This window comes from Pseudophryne corroboree, chromosome 4 (assembly GCF_028390025.1).
Source record: "Pseudophryne corroboree isolate aPseCor3 chromosome 4, aPseCor3.hap2, whole genome shotgun sequence".
NCBI classification, from domain to species: domain Eukaryota; kingdom Metazoa; phylum Chordata; class Amphibia; order Anura; family Myobatrachidae; genus Pseudophryne; species Pseudophryne corroboree.
Window position 1 is genome coordinate 564,285,286 of NC_086447.1, and position 18,820 is coordinate 564,304,105.

General features: G+C 48.5%; 1 protein-coding gene across 6 annotated transcripts in view; it reads right to left on the minus strand.

The window, feature by feature from the left end:
- The window catches only part of REPS1 (RALBP1 associated Eps domain containing 1), a 403,472-nt gene that overhangs the window by 22,188 nt on the left and 362,464 nt on the right, over nucleotides 1-18,820 (minus strand). For all 6 annotated transcript variants that reach the window (XM_063917447.1, XM_063917443.1, XM_063917442.1 and 3 more), the window contains one exon: nucleotides 4,921-5,060. In XM_063917447.1, coding sequence (XP_063773517.1) covers nucleotides 4,921-5,060 — 140 coding nt within the window. The remainder of the gene's footprint in view (nucleotides 1-4,920; nucleotides 5,061-18,820) is intronic.

Consider the following 18,820-nt stretch of genomic DNA (forward strand, 5'->3'; position numbering starts at 1 on the left):
GGAGACGTCGGTAAAGCCGACTTTTGGAAACGGCGAGGGGGAGACGTCTCGAATTTCAATATGTACCCTTGAGATATTACCTGAAGGATCCAGGGGTCTACTTGCGAGTGAGCCCACTGCGCACTGAAATTCATTGAGAACGGGCCCCCACCGTGCCTGAGCTTGTAAGGCCCTAGCGTCATACTGAGGGCTTTGCAGAGGCGGGAAAGGATTTCTGTTCATGGGAACTGGGTAATCTCTTCAGCCTTTTTCCTCTCCCTCTGTCACGAGCAGAAAAGAGGAACCTTTTGTCCGCTTGCCAACAAAGGACTGCGCCTGATAATACGGCGTCTTATAGAAATGCATCTTTTAAATGCTCTATAGGCAATAATATACTATCCTTATCTAGGATATCAATATTTCCAGTCAGGGAATCCGACCATGCCAACCCAGCACTGCACCTCCAGGCTGAGGCGATTGCTGGTCGCAGTATAACACCAGTATGTGTGTGAATACATTTTTGGATACCCTCCTGCTTTTGTATCAGCAGGATCCTTAAGGGCGGCCATCTCATGAGAGGGTAGAGCCCTTGTTCTTACAAGCGTGTGAGCGCCTTATCCCCCCTAGGGGGTGTTTCCCAACGCACCCTAACCTCTGGCGGGAAAGGGTATACAGCCAATACTTTTTAAGAAATTATCAATTGTTATCGGGGGGAAACCCACGCATCATCACACACCTCATTTTATTTCTCAGATTCAGGAAAACTACAGGTAGTTTTTCCCTCACCGAACATAATACCCCTTTTTGGTGGTACTCGTATTATCAGAAATGTATAAAACATTTTCCATTGTCTCAATCATGTAACGTGTGGCCCTACTGGAAATCACGGTTGTCTCTTCACCGTCGACACAGGAGTCAGTATCCGTGTCGGCGTCTGTATCTGACATCTGAGGTAACGGGCGCTTTAGAGCCCCTGACGGCCTATGAGACGTCTGGACAGGCACAAGCTGAGTAGCCGGCTGTCTCATGTCAACCACTGTTTTTTTATACAGAGCTGACACTGTCACGTAATTTTCAACAGTACATCCACTCAGGTGTCGACCCCCTAGGTGGTGACATCACTGTTACAGACACTCTGCTCCGTCTCCACATCATTTTTCTCCTCATACATGTCGACACAAACGTACCGACACACAGCACACACACAGGGAATGCTCTGATAGAGGACAGGACCCCACTAGCCCTTTGGGGAGACAGAGGGAGAGTATGCCAGCACACACCAGAGCGCTATATATATATACAGGGATAACCTTATATAAGTGTTTTTCCCCTTATAGCTGCTGTATGTTTTAATACTGCGCCTAATTAGTGCCCCCCTCTCTTTTTTTAACCCTTTCTGTAGTGTAGTGACTGCAGGGAAGAGCCAGGGAGCTTCCCTCCAACTGAGCTGTGAGGGAAAATGGCGCCAGTGTGCTGAGGAGATAGGCTCCGCCCCCTTTTCGGCGGCCTTATCACCCGTTTTTCTGTATATTCTGGCAGGGGTTAAATGCATCCATATAGCCCAGGAGCTATATGTGATGTATTTTTTGCCATGTAAGGTATTTTTATCATGTTTTATTGCGTCTCAGGGCGCCCCCCCCAGCGCCCTGCACCCTCGGTGACCGGAGTATGAAGTGTGCTGAGAGCAATGGCGCACAGCTGCAGTGCTGTGCGCTACCTTATTGAAGACAGGAACGTCTTCTGCCGACGATTTTTCCGGACCTGTTCGCTCTTCTGGCTCTGTAAGGGGGCCGGCGGCGCGGCTCCGGGACCCATCCAGGCTGGGCCTGTGATCGTCCCTCTGGAGCTAATGTCCAGTAGCCAAGAAGCCCAATCCACTCTGCACGCAGGTGAGTTCGCTTCTTCTCCCCTTAGTCCCTCGATGCAGTGAGCCTGTTGCCAGCAGGTCTCACTGAAAATAACAAACCTAAACTAAAACTTTCACTAAGAAGCTCAGGAGAGCCCCTAGTGTGCACCCTTCTCGTCGGGCACAGAAATCTAACGGAGGCTTGGAGGAGGGTCATAGGGGGAGGAGCCAGTGCACACCAGTTAGTCCTAAAGCTTTCTTTAGATGTGCCCAGTCTCCTGCGGAGCCGCTATTCCCCATGGTCCTTACGGAGTCCCCAGCATCCACTTAGGACGTTAGAGAAAAAAGGATTTTAAACACAGAAATGTTGGAACTCTGAAAAGTACAGTCATGTGGCTTTCGCCCCTTCTGCGTGAATTACTGCCTCAATGCGGCGTGGCATGGATTCTATCAGCCTGTGGCACTGCTGAGGTGTTATGGAAGACCAGGATGCTTCAATAGCGGCCTTCATGTCTTCTGCATTGTTCGTTCTTATGTCTCTCATCTTTCTCTTGGCAATGCCCCATAGATTCTCTTTTTTCTTTAGTCCAGGTAAGACGCTTCTAATGTTGTTTATTGTTCAGGAGCGGCTTGACAAGAGGAATACGACATTTGAAGCCCATATCCAGGATCTGTCTATGTGTGGTGGCTGTTGATGCACTAACTCCAGCCTCAGTCCACTCCTTGTGAAGTTCCCCCACTATTTTCTGATGAGAGCAAATTTTGCATCTTATTTGGAAACCAAGGTCCCAGAGTATGGAGGAAGAATGGAGAGGCACACAATCCAAGATGCTTGAAGTCCAGTGTGAAGTCTGTGTTGATTTGGGGAGCCATGTCATCTGCTGGTGTTGGTCCACTGTGCTTTGTTAAGTCCAGAGTCAACGCAGCTGTCTACCAGGACATTTTAGAGCACTTCATGCTTCCTTCAGCAGACAAGCTTTCTGGAGATGCTGACTTCATTTTCCAGCAGGACTTGGCACCTGCCCACACTGCCAGAAGTACCAAAACTTGGTTCAGTGACCGTGGGATTACGGTGCTAGATTGGCCAGCAAACTCGCCTGACCTGAACCCCATAGAGAATCTATGGGGCATTGCCAAGAGAAAGATGAGAGACATGAGACCGAACAATGCAGAAGAGTTGAAGTCCGCTATTGAAGCATCCTGGTCTTCCATAACACCTCAGCAGTGCCACAGGCTGATAGAAATCCATGCCACGCCGCATTGAGGCGTAAAAGGGGCCCAAGCCAAGTACTGAGTACATATGCATGATTATACTTTTCAAAGGGCTGACATTTCTGTATTTAAAAAAACTTTTTTTATTGATTTTATGTAATATTCAAATTTTCTGAGATTTTGGATTTGGGGTTATCTTAAGATGTAAGCCAAAATCATCAAGATTATAACAAAGAAAGGCTGGAAATCTCACTTTGCATGTAATGAGTCTATATAATATATCAGTTTCACCTTTTAAGTTGAATTACTGAAATAAATGAACTTTTGCACATATTTCTAACTTTCTGAGTTTCACCTGTAGGATTTTTCTGGTATTCAGAATACTGAATACAATGGGGTCAGGCAGCATCGGCGGGGGTCCAGCATAGTCACCAAGGTGCCCATCAGTGTCCACGACAAGGGTGCGGGAGTCTGGCGCCATCAGCGATGGGGTCCGCAACAGGTGTGCGGGAGTCCGCCAAGCCACTCCCAAGCGGGCTGTCATTACTTAGTGAAGTCCCAATGTCAGGACATGATGTGGTAGTAACAAAAAACTCTCTTTTTTTTTTTTTTTAAATATTTCGGATAATAAGACTTCAGAGTAAGGGAGACCTGACCTGTAATACTCTTTGGTGTAATGAGCTTTCCATTACACTGCTACGTACTCCATCCGAGCTGTACATTTCAAGCTTATAGCATAATCATCAAAGAGAACTTTATAAACAATAATGTAACAGATTGTCAGCTATATGCACAGCCAGGTTAAAATGATCTAAAACATTTTATGTGGCTGAAAAGCAAAATAAGGTACTATACGTACATATACATTCCACATAGGAGCACAATAACAAACAAAATGTTATTTGTCTAATAGTGTTTATTACAAGTATTGTAAGCTATAGATTGAGGTTATCCTCTGAGCCTGCTATCTAATATTTGTGATCAATAACTACAGGCCAATTACTACCAATACCCCTTTCAGACATACTTTAAAACCATGGGTTTTTGCACATGAACGCGCATCAGCCCAGGATATTTGTATGTATGAAAGGCACCAACCCGGGAACACATTCCCAGGTCAGCACCCCTGCTATTCACCACTATTTTTCCAGGGACTTTCGTCCCGGGTAGACAACCTGGGTATAGTGTGAATGATGCAACCTGGAATTTTACTCCCAGGTCGCACTCCGATAGGCTGTGCAGGCAGCCTGGAAGGAGCAGCGTCCGTGATACAGGGAAGGGGCAGTGACCATTATACAGGGAGGGGGCCATGTCTGTTATACAGGGAGGGGCAGGGGCCGTGTGCAATTGCTTGAATGTGTGTGACATGTGTGTGTGTATATGTATGATTGTGATGTGTGTGTGTATGACATGTATGCAGCCTGGCAGCCCTGACTTGTAGAATGCCTGGGCAGACCCGGCTTATGTGTGAAAGGGGACGACCCGGGAATTTCCCTGGTCTCAGGTGTAGTACGAAAGGGGGTCTCCAGCAAAAACCTGAGATTTTGATGAAATGAAAATCCCAGGTCAGAGCAGGGAAATTCCTGGTCATATGTCTGAAAGTGGTATAAGGCATGCTCTAAGCTGCCCTGTTACTGTGAATCGATTAGATAGGAAAAGAATATACAGAATAAGCAACTCCGTCAGCATACAAGGGGAAATACACAATGGTAACTCTACTTAGCATATTTATGGATAAAGCCATTAATCAGAATATTTATAAACAAACGTTATGTACATTAAATGAATACAACAAAAAAGGGCTTTTTGCTTGTGCCTGAAACACTAACAATAGCTGATATATCAGGAGTCGGGAAAAAAATCAGTATTTACTATAGCATTACCTTGGGATAGTTGGCTGGGGGGCAAGTACGTTGCTCTGTTTCTGGTTGGGTTCTTCAGCTTCCGGTCGGAGGTCATCTTCAGATTTTAATCGCCTACGAATAGGCTTAGGAGGAGGAGCAAGCGGTGTGCTGACCTTTCCCTGAGAATTTTGTAGGAAAGAAAGCCAAATTATAATTCTTCATAAAACATTTAGAGCAGAAACTAGCTATTACAAAATTCTAAATAGAAAATGCACTAAAAATAAACACATTTGAGCAGAAATGTTATTTTGATAGCTTAGGAGGGGTGGGTTTGAGGTTAAGGGTGGTGGAACACAAAATCTAAATGAACCTCCCCCATCCCAAAAAAATAAATAAACATGATTTTAGTACCTACCGGTAAATCCTTTTCTCCTAGTCCGTCCAGGATGCTGGGGACTCCGAAAGGACCATGGGATATAGACGGGATCCGCAGGAGCTTGGGCACACTGAAAAGACTTTGACTGGGTGTGAACTGGCTCCTCCCTCTATGCCCCTCCTCCAGACCTCGGTTATAGGAACTGTGCCCAGGAGAGACAGACATTTCGAGGAAAGGATTTTTGTTTAAACTAAGGGCTAGAAGCATACCAGCCCACACCACAACATACCGTACAACCGGAGTAACAGTAAACCAGATAACAGTATGAATTAACTACAGCAACAAGCTGAAACAACAAATACACAACCCGTGTGTAAACTAATGCAACCAGCAAGAATACACTGCAAGTAACAGTCCGCACTGGGATGGGTGCCCAGTATCCTCTACGGACTAGGAGAAAAGGATTTACCGGTAGGTACTAAAATCCTATTTTCTCTTACGTCCTAGAGGATGCTGGGGACTCCAAAAGGACCATGGGGTCTATACCAAAGCTCCAACACGGGCGGGAGAGTGCGGACGAGACTGCACCGACTGAGCAAACATGAGGTCCTCCTCAGCTAGGGTATCAAACTTGTAAAACTTAGCAAAGGTGTTTGAACCAGACCACGTAGCTGCTCGGCAAAGCTGAAGTGCCGAGACCCCTCGGGCAGCCGCCCAAGAGGAGCCCACCTTCCTGGTAGAATGGGCCTTTACCGATTTCGGCACCGGTAGCCCAGCCGACGAATGAGCTTGCTGAATCGTACTACAAATCCAGCGTGCAATAGTCTGCTTCGAAGCAGGATGACCAATCTTGTTGGAAGCATACAGGACAAACAGCGCCTCTGTCTTTCTGGCAACCGCCGTTCTGGCGACGTAGATCTTCAAAACTCTCACATCATCAAGAGATTTTGGAACTGCCACAGCATCCGTAGCCACAGGAACCACAATAGGTTGGTTAATGTGAAACGAAGAAATCACCTTCGGCAGAAATTGTTGACGAGTCCTCAATTCCGCTCTATCCGAATAGAAAATTAAGTACGGACTTTTGTGAGATAAGGCCGCCAACTCTGACACTCGCCTGGCAGACACCAGAGCCAACAGCATGACCACCTTCCAAGTGAGAAACTTTAACTAAACCTTACGCAAAGGTTCAAACCAGGAAGACATAAGAAACTATAAGACCACTTCAAGATCCCATGGTGCCACAGGGGGCACAAACGGAGGATGGATATGCATCACTCCCTTCACAAACGTCTGAACCTCTGGGAGGACAGCCAATTCCTTCTGAAAGAAAATAGATAAAGCCGAAATCTGCACTTTGATGTAACCCAATTTCAGGCCAGCATCGACGCCTGCCTGCAAAAAATGGAGAAACCAACCAAAGTGAAATTCTTCCGCAGGAGCAGTTTTAGTCTCACACCACGAAACATACTTTCTCCAAATACGGTGATAATGTTTCGCCGTAACCTCCTTCCTCGCCTTAAGTAGAGTGGGAATGACCTCCCCGGGAATACCTTTTCGAGCTAAGATTTGGCGCTCAACTTCCATGCCGTCAAACGCAGCCGCGGTAAGTCTGGAAACACGCATGGTCCCTGCAATAACAGATCCTCTCTTAGAGGGAGCGGCCAAGGATCTTCCACAAGTAATTCCTGAAGATCTGGATACCAGGCCCTTCTTGGCCAATCTGGAACGACAGGAATCGCTTGAACCCTTGCTCGTCGAATGATTCCCAGTACCTTTGGAATGAGAGGAAGTGGAGGGAACACATACACCGACTGAAACACCCACGGAGTTACCAGGGCGTCCACTGCACTGGCTTGAGGGTCTCTTGACCTGGAACAATACCTCGGAAGCTTCTTGTTGAGGCGAGACGCCATCATGTCGATCAGCGGAATTCCCCAACGCTTCGTCACTTCTGCAAATACCTCTTGGTGAAGAGCCCACTCTCCCGGATGGAGATCGTGTGTGCTGATGAAGTCTGCTTCCCAGTTGTCCACTCCCGGAAGGAAGACTGCTGACAGAGCGCTCATGTGTTGTTCCGCCCAGCGAAGGATTCTTGTGGCCTCCGCCATAGCCGCCCTGCTCCTTGTTCCTCCTTGACGGTTTATATGCGCCACCGCTGTTATGTTGTCCTACTGTATCAGGACAGGCCGACCCTGAAGAAGGCTTGCTTGTAGCAGGCAGTTGTAAATGGCTCTTAACTCGAGAACATTTATGTGGAGACAAGATTCCTGAAGCGACCATTTCCCTTGGAAATTTCTTCCTTGGGTGACTGCGCCCCAGCCTCGGAGACTTGCATCTGTTGTCAACAGGACCCAATCCAGGATACCGAATCGGCGCCCTCCTAGGAGGTGAGAACTTTGTAGCCACCACAGGAGAGAAATCCTGGCCCTGGGAGATAGACTTATCTTCCGGTGCATGTGCAGGTGAGACCCGGACCATTTGCTCAGCAGATCCCACTGAAACACCCGGGCATGAAACCTGCCAAACGGAATGGCTTCGTACGCCGCAACCCTTTTCCCCAGAACCCGAGTACATTAATGAATCGACACACTTGTCGGCCTCAGAAGCTGCCTGACCATCGTCTGCAGTTCCAGAGCTTTGTCTTCCGGAAGAAACACTCTCCGTAAGTCCGTGTCCAGAATCATGCCCAGAAAGGGCAGCCGAGTGGTCGGAATCAACTGAGACTTTGGCAAATTTAGTAGCCAACTGTGTTGTCGCAGAACCGACAGAGACAAATTCACATTTCTCGGCAACCGTTCCTTGGACCTCGCCTTTATCAGGAGATCGTCCAAGTACGGGATAATTGTGACCCCTTGCTTGCGAAGGAGAACCATAATTTCTGCCATGACTTTGGTGAAAATCCTCGGGGCCGTGGAAAGCCCAAACGGCAACGTCTGAAATTGGTAATGAGAATCCTGTATCGCAAACCTGAGGAAAGCTTGATGCGGAGGATATATCGGGACGTGTAAGTAGGCATCCTTTATGTCGACTGACTCCATAAAATCCCCCCCTTCTAGGATGGAAATCACAGCTCGAAGAGATTCCATCTTGAACTTGAAAACTTTCAAGTATGTATTGAGGGTTTTAAGTTCAGAATCGGTCTGACCTAACCGTCCGGTTTCGGTACCACAAAGAGGCTCGAGTAGAACCCCTCCCCCCGTTGGGTTGGGAACAATGACCCTCTGTTGACACAGCTTTTGTATTGCTGCCTTCACCACCACCTCCCTGTCCGGAAGAGACATTGGTAAGGCCGAAATGAAAAACCGTTGAGGGGGCACCTCCTGGAACTCCAGCTTGTATCCCTGAGATACTATATCTAGGATCCAAGGATCCAGGCCTGATTGAACCCAGACCTGACTGAAGATCCGCAGACGGCCCCCCACCGGTCCGGACTCCCCCAGGGAAGCCCCAGCGTCATGCGTGGACTTGGTAGAGGCAGGGGAGGACTTTTGGTCCTGGGCGCCTTTTCCACGCTTGTATTTGTTAGGACGAAAGGACTGCATCTGCTGATGTGGTGCCTTTTTCTGTTGTGTGGGAACATAAGGAAGAAAAGACGACTTACCCGCAGTCGCGGTAGACACCAGGTCAGCCAAGCCGTCACCAAACCAGACATTACCTTTAAAGGGGAGAGCTTCCATAGCTCTCTTGGAGTCGGCATCAGCATTCCATTGATGGATCCACAGCGCCCTCCTGGCCGAGATCGCCATGGAATTGGCTCTTGATCCCAAGAGACCAACATCCCTCGCCGCATCCTTCAGGTAATCTGCAGCGTCCGTGATATAACCAAGAGTCAAAAGAACATTATCTTTATCAAGGGTATCCATATCCCTATCCGTTTGATAGATAGACAGTGTCTAGTTAGACAGTCAATAGATAGACACCATATATTAGACAGACATTAGGTCGAGAGGGTCAAAAGGTCGACAGGTCAAAAGGTCGACAGGGTCAAAAGGTCGACATAAAAAAGATAGACAAATGTTTTTTTTTTTAATGTAACATGTTTTTGGATTATTTCATACTTTCTCTATCCATGTCGGCATAGAGTTGGTTATAAACCTTGTGTCGAGCGCAGCGAGCCACCGTGCCCGAAGCGTGGCGAGCGAAGCGAGCCCCGCGAGGGTATGCCTTTCTACAATTGGGGATCCCTGATGACAAAACTATCCACACAAACCACAAAAATGCAAAAAAATAAGCATTTACTCACCGGTAATTCTATTTCTCGTAGTCCGTAGTAGATGCTGGGAACTCCGTAAGGACCATGGGGAATAGAGGGCTCCGAAGGAGGCTGGGCACTCTAGAAAGATTTATGACTACCTAGTGTGCACTGGCTCCTCCCACTATGACCCTCCTCCAAGCCTCAGTTAGGACACTGTGCCCGGACGAGCTGACATAATAAGGAAGGATTTTGAATCCCGGGTAAGACTCATACCAGCCACACCAATCACACTGTACAACTCGTGATACTATATCCAGTTTGACAGTATGAAAAACAACTGAGCCTCTCAACAGATGGCTCAACAATAACCCTTTAGTTAGCAATAACTATTTACAAGTATTGCAGACAATCCGCACTTGGTATGGGCGCCCAGCATCCACTACGGACTACGAGAAATAGAATTACCGGTGAGTAAATTCTTATTTTCTCTGACGTCCTAGTGGATGCTGGGAACTCCGTAAGGACCATGGGGATTATACCAAAGCTCCCAAACGGGCGGGAGAGTGCGGATGACTCTGCAGCACCGAATGAGAGAACTCTAGGTCCTCCTCAGCCAGGGTATCAAATTTGTAAAATTTTGCAAACGTGTTTGCCCCTGACCAAGTAGCTGCTCGGCAAAGTTGTAAAGCCGAGACCCCTCGGGCAGCCGCCCAAGATGAGCCCACTTTCCTTGTGGAATGGGCATTTACAGATTTTGGCTGTGGCAGGCCTGCCACAGAATGTGCAAGCTGAATTGTACTACAAATCCAGCGAGCAATAGTCTGCTTAGAAGCAGGAGCACCCAGCTTGTTGGGTGCATACAGGATAAACAGCGAGTCAGATTTTCTGACTCCAGCCGTCCTAGAAACATATATTTTCAGGGCCCTGACAACGTCTAGCAACTTGGAGTCCTCCAAATCCTTAGTAGCCGCAGGCACCACAATAGGCTGGTTCAGGTGAAACGCTGACACCACCTTAGGTAGAAACTGGGGACGAGTCCTCAATTCTGCCCTATCCATATGGAAAATCAGATAAGGGCTTTTACATGATAAAGCCGCCAATTCTGACACTCGCCTGGCTGAAGCCAAGGCCAATAACATGACCACTTTCCATGTGAGATATTTTAGATCCACGGTTTTAAGTGGCTCAAACCAATGTGATTTTAAGAAACTCAACACCACGTTGAGATCCCAAGGTGCCACAGGGGGCACAAACGGGGGCTGAATATGCAGCACTCCCTTCACAAATGTCTGAACTTCAGGTACTGAAGCTAGTTCTTTTTGAAAGAAAATCGACAGAGCCGAGATCTGTACTTTATCATCAATAGTTTTTATTGAATTTTTTTTTTTTTTTTCATTGCAAACAGGGGTACAAAAGGAAGAGAGAGGGAAGGGGGGGGGGGGGTGTAGGTACATAAACATATAAGAGAACGTCACAATAGACATGTGCAAACAAGTGCATACAGTTCAAAGTCGATCACACAAGTACATCGTAAGGAAAACAAAAAAAAGAGAAAAGGAAAGGCATTTATAGAGATGAAAGGGTGGCAATGGGCCCACTATAAATACAACCCAAATAGGGGTTCATTGTGGTCTTAGAAGGGGGGGAAGGAGGCCCCATCAGCCGATGGGGCTGGGAGGTGGCTGTCCAGGGGGGAGGGGGCGTAACATCAATGCAGCACCTTCACCTTCCGTGGTAAACAGATGCCAAGGCATCCAGCGCACAAAAGGAGATTTGGCAGTGAAGGAGTATGGGATGTGTTCAGTCTCCATCAAGAAGTGCAGCTGTATTTTGTGTATTACCTTCGACAATGGAGGTAGCGTGGTCTGTTTCCAGTTTTGGGCTAAAGCCGCCCGCACGGCTAGACAGATGTGGCCTAAGACATAATGTAGATGTACACCCACGCCTCGCGGGTATATATTCAGTAAAGCTATAAGAGGGGATGGGGACAAGTCGAGATTCAAAACTTTATTGATAAGGCCAAATATCTCTGTCCAGTACGCCTGGACATGGGGGCATGACCAAAAAATATGATAGAGGTGGCCTACTTCTCCGCATAGGCGCCAACAAAACTTCGAACATGCAGGCCAGATCGTATGGAGCCTTTCCGGTGTAAGGTATAATCTATGGAGTAGCTTAACATGCATTTCGGAGTGATTCAGGCATTTAGACATGGAGAAAGATGACAAAAAAATGCGTTGCCATTGAGAATCCTGGAGAACACATCCCACATCTACCTCCCACCTGATTTGGGCTTTAGATTTAGGAACAGGGAGTAATGAGAGCAATGTTTTATACCAGAAGGAGATCTCCCCTCTAGAAGTGGGACTGGAGAATCGGCCTATAGCTTGCTGAATACCAGGTGGCGGTGGGGAGGGGGAGAGGTGGAGGCTAGTCCACCAGTGCTGTATTTGGTAATATCGAAGCCTCTCAGAGTCAGGCAGAGAGAAGCGTCCCTGTATATCAGAAAAGGAGGCGAGCACAGATCCATTAAACAAGTCCCCCAGGACCTCCATCCCCCTGGACCTCCAGCCCGCCAGGTTAAGATTAGGGATCAGGGCGGCCACCGTGCGTAGCGATATCAGGGAGAAATTATGATATGAAGGGGATAGGGCCGCAGTCAATTTGTCCCAAACCTGGAGCGTGGCTCGGGTAGAGGGGAGGAGGTTTAAGCTGCGTGGGCGGAGGGTTCTAGGGATCGAAAAAAGATCTTTCAGGGGAAAACGGGGGCAGGTCGCCTCCTCTAAACACGTCCACCCCGGAGGCACGTTTTTGTAGAATTCTTTAATCTGGGCCAGAAGGGAGGCCTCTTGGTACAGTGATAGATTGGGCATATCCAGGCCACCCACTCTCCTTGGTAGAGACATCCTCGCACGGGCAAGTTTAGGCGGTCGCGAAGACCATATATAATTAGTGAGGATTTTAGTGGCTTTATCTAGATACTTCTTGGGGAAGATAAAAGGAATAGTGCGAAACAAGAACATTAATTTGGGGAGCAGCGACATCTTGAAGGCGGCCAGCCGGCCCATCCAAGAAACCTCATAGTTGAGCCATGATTTGGTAAACAACTGAAGGGAGGACAGCAGAGGAGGAAGATTGACCTCAAATACAGAAGAGGAAGATGGAGGGATATATATACCCAAATATCGTATCGAGGATGTTTGCCAATTATATGGATACTTAGCACGTAGTGGGGGCAAAGAGTTAGAGAGGTTGATGGGCAAAGCATCTGTCTTGGAGGCATTTAATTTATAATACGATGCTGCAGAGTACCCATCTAAAACATTGTGTAAGTGGGGGAGTGTTGTGGCTGGATCTGTTACAAATAAAAGAACATCATCTGCGAACAGACATAGTTTGTGCGACGTGACGCCCAACCTCAGTCCAGGGAATTGCGGGTCCGCACGAAGCTTAGCCGCCAGTGGTTCTATGGCCAGAACGAATATGAGAGGGGAGAGAGGGCAGCCCTGGCGGGTACCATTATAGATTGGAAAAGAACTAGACAAAAAACCATTACTGAATACCCGGGCCGTCGGGGAGCTATATAAAGCTAATATTGACGAGAGGATATGGTCACGTAGGCCAAATTTTAGTAGGACTTCTCGCATATAAGACCAGTTTAAGCGATCAAAGGCCTTCTCTGCGTCCAAAGATAGCAGTAGGAGACCCTGCTTGGGGGTTAGAGAATCGACAAGGTTGAATACCCTGCGTGTATTGTCGGACACCTGTCTTCCCGGGATAAAGCCAACCTGGTCCGGATGTATCAGGGAGGGGAGGAGGGTGTTCAGTCGAGAGGCGATTAATTTAGCATATATTTTAACATCCCCATTCAGTAACGCAATGGGGCGATAATTTTGACAGAAGGTCGCATCTTTGCCCGGTTTAGGGATCGTGACAATACGTGCTTCGAGCATCTCCTGAGGGATGGTGCCCTGTGAGGTAATGTCGGTGTAGACTGCCACCAAAGAGGGAGCTAGAAGGTCTTGGAACGAAACATAGAAGTCATTAATAAAGCCATCAGGGCCAGGCGCCTTACCTTGAGGGAGGGACTTGATCACCTGGAGGGTTTCTGATAGGGACCATGGGGCATTCAGTAATGCTAGTTGATCATCTGAAATATGTGGAAGGTTTAAATCCGCTAAGAAGGAATTGATAGAGGAGGGGGTAGGTTGTGGGGTGGCAGGGTCTGACGCGAGGTTATAAAGTTGGGAGTAAAATTTGGCAAATTGATTCGCTATCTCTCTTGGGTTAGAAATTTTGGTGCCTGTGGGGGATATAATGAGCTTGATTCTATTTCGAGCCTGTTGAGCCCTAAGCTTCCGGGCCAGCATTTTCCCCGGCCTATTCCCCGTTAGATAAAACTTCTGGCGTATCCTATTCAAGGAAGCCTGGGTGCGCGCCATTAGTAATGTCTGGAGTTGAGATCTAATATCGACTAACTGCTTCTGTAAGGATTTTGTAGGTCTAGATTGGTTTTTGTCCTCTAATTCCTTCAGTTTGAGCTCCAGATCAACCTGGCGTTGTAGGTTGAGTTTCTTGAGCTGTGCTCCCGCCTGAATCGCTGCTCCCCGTATGACAGCCTTAAGTGCGCACCAGAAGTTCAGGGTGGATGTGTCTGAGGGGGAATTAAATTCCATATAGGATGAAATACTGTCAACTATAATTTTTTTTGAGACTGGGTTGGACAGCAAATGTGGAGAGAATCTCCACGGGCGGGGGGGGGAGTGTTGGCAAGCTACACTCCATTTAAGAATCAACGGGGCGTGGTCTGACCAAGTTATAGGGAGAATATCTAAGGATCTGGCGAACTGGAGGGTCCATTTGTCCGAAAATATAAAATCAATACGGGAGTAAGAGTTGTGAACGGGGGAATAGTAGGTGTACTCCCGCCCTGTGGGGTTTTGTACTCGCCATATGTCATAGAGATCAAATTCAGCCAAGAGGTTACGAAATGCTAAGGAGTTGGCATTGGGGGAGGCAGAGGCGGGGGGAGAGGTCCTAGGAGACCTGTCCAACTTAGGATCAAGAACTAAATTAAAATCTCCCGTGAGCAAAAGGGAGCCCGTACGAATCCTCTGAATAGCCACACATAACTTTCGAATAAAAGCTACTTGGTTTGAGTTTGGTGCATATGCCGAGACCAGGGTGACCGGCTTGTCGTTTAAAAGGCCGCTCAGTATAAGGTACCGGCCATTTTTATCGGCTAACTGAGAGTGCAAAATGAAGGAGACGGAGTCCCTAAATAATATAGCCACACCGTTCCTCTTAAAAGGCCCATTAGCAAAATAACCTAGAGGGAATCTACGATCTTTAAAAATAGGGGGTGCTGCAGATGAAAAGTGTGTCTCCTGTAGGGTAACTATATCGGCTTTATTCCTATTAAAATAACCCAAAGCCAGCCTACGCTTATTAGGGGAATTCAGCCCCTTGACATTCATAGATAATATCTGGACCATCGGGGCAGGTTAAAGTACTTTGTTAGAGGTGAAGGACCTTGACATAAACAAAAATAGAAGTGTCTCAGGTAGCAGGTACCTACATCATAAAACAGAGGGTGGGGGAGGGAAGGAAGGGAACAGGGGGGCGAGGAAAACCAAAACGACCCAGTATATCGGGTCGGCATAACTACTGCAAGGAAGGTAAAAAAATGCAGTAGTATATTACCAGGGGGGAACATGTGACCTAGCGCCACCACCCACGGAACTAAACAGAAAAAGTAAGCGTAAGCAGAAACAGATATGCTTACCCACAATATACATGCGAACACATGAAAATAATAAATAAATAAAAATATAAAAAAAGACAAATAAACTCAGATATAACATGAAAGGCTAGTACACCGCCATCACAACAGGACGCAGGGCAACTCACGTGACCCCAACAGGGACAATGGTCAAGTCCATTCTGCGATGACGGTACCGGAGACAGTTCAATTTGAAATCCCAGGCTGGTTGTAACAGCATCAGGCGGTGACCCATTCCGAGCGGATGGTGGGCTGTTTCTTGGATCCAGGAGGGAGTGTAACAGAGATATCCCATTCCTCAAGTAATTTGACTCCAGTCTCCAATGAAGTCACCGTGTAAGACTTATTTTCATACGAGATGACGAGCTTCACCGGAAAACCCCATCTATACGTGATGTCTTGGTCGCGAAGTGCCAAAGTGACGGGGAGGAATGCTCGTCGTTTGGCCAAGGTGAGAGCGGAGAAGTCCGGGAATAGTTGTAAACCTCCAAGAACATCTGAGTCGGAGTCGCCTGCTTCTCTGGCCGCTTTCAGGATGCGTTCTTTGATTGTGAAGAAATGCACCCTCAGAAGTGTGTCTCTCGGGAGCGAGGGGGCAACTGAGCGTGGTTTAGGCAGTCTGTGAATTCTGTCGATAAGTAACTCTCTAGCATCGGTTTGAGGCAGAAGCTTCTGGAACAAGGCAGTAGCATAATTTTCCAACTCGGAGTTCTGCACGGAGTCGGGGATGCCACGGATCTTAATATTATTCCGCCGAGATCTGTCCTCTATATCTGCAATTTTGAGTTTAAACGCCTCCAGGTCACTTTGCTGCTGGTCGTGGGCCGTTATGAGGTCATTATGAGACGAGACCAATTCCTCTACTTTCTTCTCCAGATGGTCCGTACGGTCGCCTATAGCGTGCAGCTCCGTCTTAACCTCCCGGAGGGCCGCTGTGAGGTCCTGAGTCAGCTCAGATTTGAATGCTGAGAGGGCTTGGTACAGAGTTTTGACCGTGAGAGGTGCGTCAGAATCAGGGTCAAACCCCGGCAGGGAGGCAGGGCTGCTAGGGGTACTTTGCGGAGAAGCGGCGGCCAGGGACTTCCGCAAAGAAGAGGTGGCCCGTGACTTTTTCTGAGGCGGAAAAGATACTCTAGGGGGCAGCACCGCTTTGACTTTTTTAGAAGGCATTTCAATGGAGTGAGGTTCTGCAGGCAGAATGAGGATAATAATAAAGAAGCTCAGGATCTCGCAGAGTAAATGACGGAGATTTAGGTAAGCATAAAAAGACACGGGTGGTGGCGGGCAGGTGATCTGCGCTACATCAGAAGATCGATATCACATCTGTCCTGGCAGAGGGTCATCTCCATTCTGCGGGGTCCAGAAGAGAGGCTCCCAGCTGGGAGAGAGGGGTAAGCGGACAGGTACACACCTCGGGTCCAGCGGCGCTGTGCTTTAAATGCTGTGAAACAGCGCTGTAGTATGCTTCCCACCAGGTACCTCTCAATAGTGGAATCCAGCAGGCAGCAGGCAGGAGAGGGGTGAAAACACAGTAGCTGCTATCCAGGGGAGCAGGACCTCTGAGCAGGCTAATTGCATTGAATCCTGCAGCTTAAGCAAAAATCAAGATGGCCGCCGCACCTTCCTGGGAGTCTGTGTCCAGGGCCTCTCCACTTGTCAGGGGTCTCCCACGGCTAATAGCCCCACAAGGTAAGCTCCCTGAGGGTCAGAGGAGCTAACTGGGTGGCTGCAGAGGCTCCGGCGGGGTCCGCGTCTCTTTCCGGCGCCGCGGCTCCGCCGTGGAGCTCAAAACGCGGGTGCCGGGAGTACGCGAGTCCCCGGCTTCCGGATGTGCCTAGGCCGCAACCTGCGGGAGCCGTGAAAACAGCTCCCCGGCTCCGCGGCGGGTACTGCTGGGCACAGGGGGGTTGTAGATGGAGAGGAGAGCCCTCAGATAAGGGTTGGAGCGGACCAGGGGGGAGAATAAAGATATATATTACGGCTGGATAGAGGAGTGCAGCAGAAACAGGTCTGCTCTCTTCTCCAGCTAGGCCACGCCCCCCCGAGATCTGTACTTTAATGGAGCCTAGCTTTAGGCCCATATTCACTCCTGCTTGCAGGAAATGCAGAAATCGACCCAGCTGAAATTCCTCTGTTGGGGCCTTTTTTGCCTCGCACCATGCAACATATTTCCGCCATATGCGGTGATAATGCTTTGCAGTTACATCTTTCCTGGCCTTAATAAGCGTAGGAATGACTTCTTCCGGAATACCCTTTTCCTTCAGGATCCGGTGTTCAACCGCCATGCCATCAAACGCAGCCGCGGTAAGTCTTGGAACAGACAGGGCCCCTGCTGTAGCAGGTCCTGTCTGAGCGGTAGAGGCCACGGGTCCTCTGAGAGCATCTCTTGAAGTTCCGGGTACCACGCTCGTCTTGGCCAATCCGGAACCACGAGAATTGTGTTTACTCCTCGCTTTCTTATTATTCTCAATACCTTTGGTATGAGAGGTAGAGGAGGGAACACATAAACCGACTGGTACACCCACGGTGTGACTAGAGCGTCCACAGCTATCGCCTGAGGGTCCCTTGACCTGGCGCAATATCTTTTTAACTTTTTGTTGAGGCGGGACGCCATCATGTCCACCTGTGGTTTTTCCCAACGGTTCACCAGCATCTGGAAAACTTCTGGATGAAGTCCCCACTCTCCGGGGTGGAGGTCGTGTCTGCTGAGGAAGTCTGCTTCCCAGTTGTCCACTCCCGGAATGAACACTGCTGACAGTTCTAGTACATGATTCTCCGCCCATCTGAGAATTCTTGTGGCTTCTGCCATCGCCATCCTGCTTCTTGTGCCTCCCTGTCGATTTACATGGACGACTGCCGTGATGTTGTCTGACTGGATCAGCACCGGCTGGTGTAGGAGCAGGGATTTTGCTTGACTTAGGGCATTGTAGATGGCCCTTAGTTCCAGAATATTTATGTGAAGGGAAGTCTCCTGACTCGACCATAGTCCTTGGAAGTTTCTTCCCTGTGTGACTGCCCCCCAGCCTCGAAGGCTGGCATCCGTGGTCACCAGGACCCAGTCCTGTATGCCGAACCTGCGGCCCTCTAGAAGATGGGCACTCTGCAGCCACCACAGTAGAGACACCCTGGTTCTTGGAGACAGGGTTATTAAGCGATGCATCTGAAGATGCGATCCGGACCACTGGTCCAACAGGTCCCACTGAAAGATTCTGGCATGGAACCTGCCAAAGGGAATTGCTTCGTAAGAAGCCACCATCTTTCCCAGGACCCGCGTGCAGCGTTGCACTGATACCTGTTTTGGTTTCAGGAGGTCTCTGACTAGAGATGACAACTCCCTGGCTTTCTCCTCCGGGAGAAATACTTTTTTCTGGACTGTATCCAGAATCATACCCAGGAACAGTAGCCGTGTCGTCGGAACCAGCTGTGACTTTGGGATATTCAGAATCCAGCCGTGCTGGTGCAGCACCTCCTGAGATAGTGCTACTCCCACCAACTACTGTTCCTTGGACCTCGCTTTTATTAGGAGATCGTCCAAGTACGGGATAATTAAAACTCCCTTTTTTCGAAGGAGTATCATCATTTC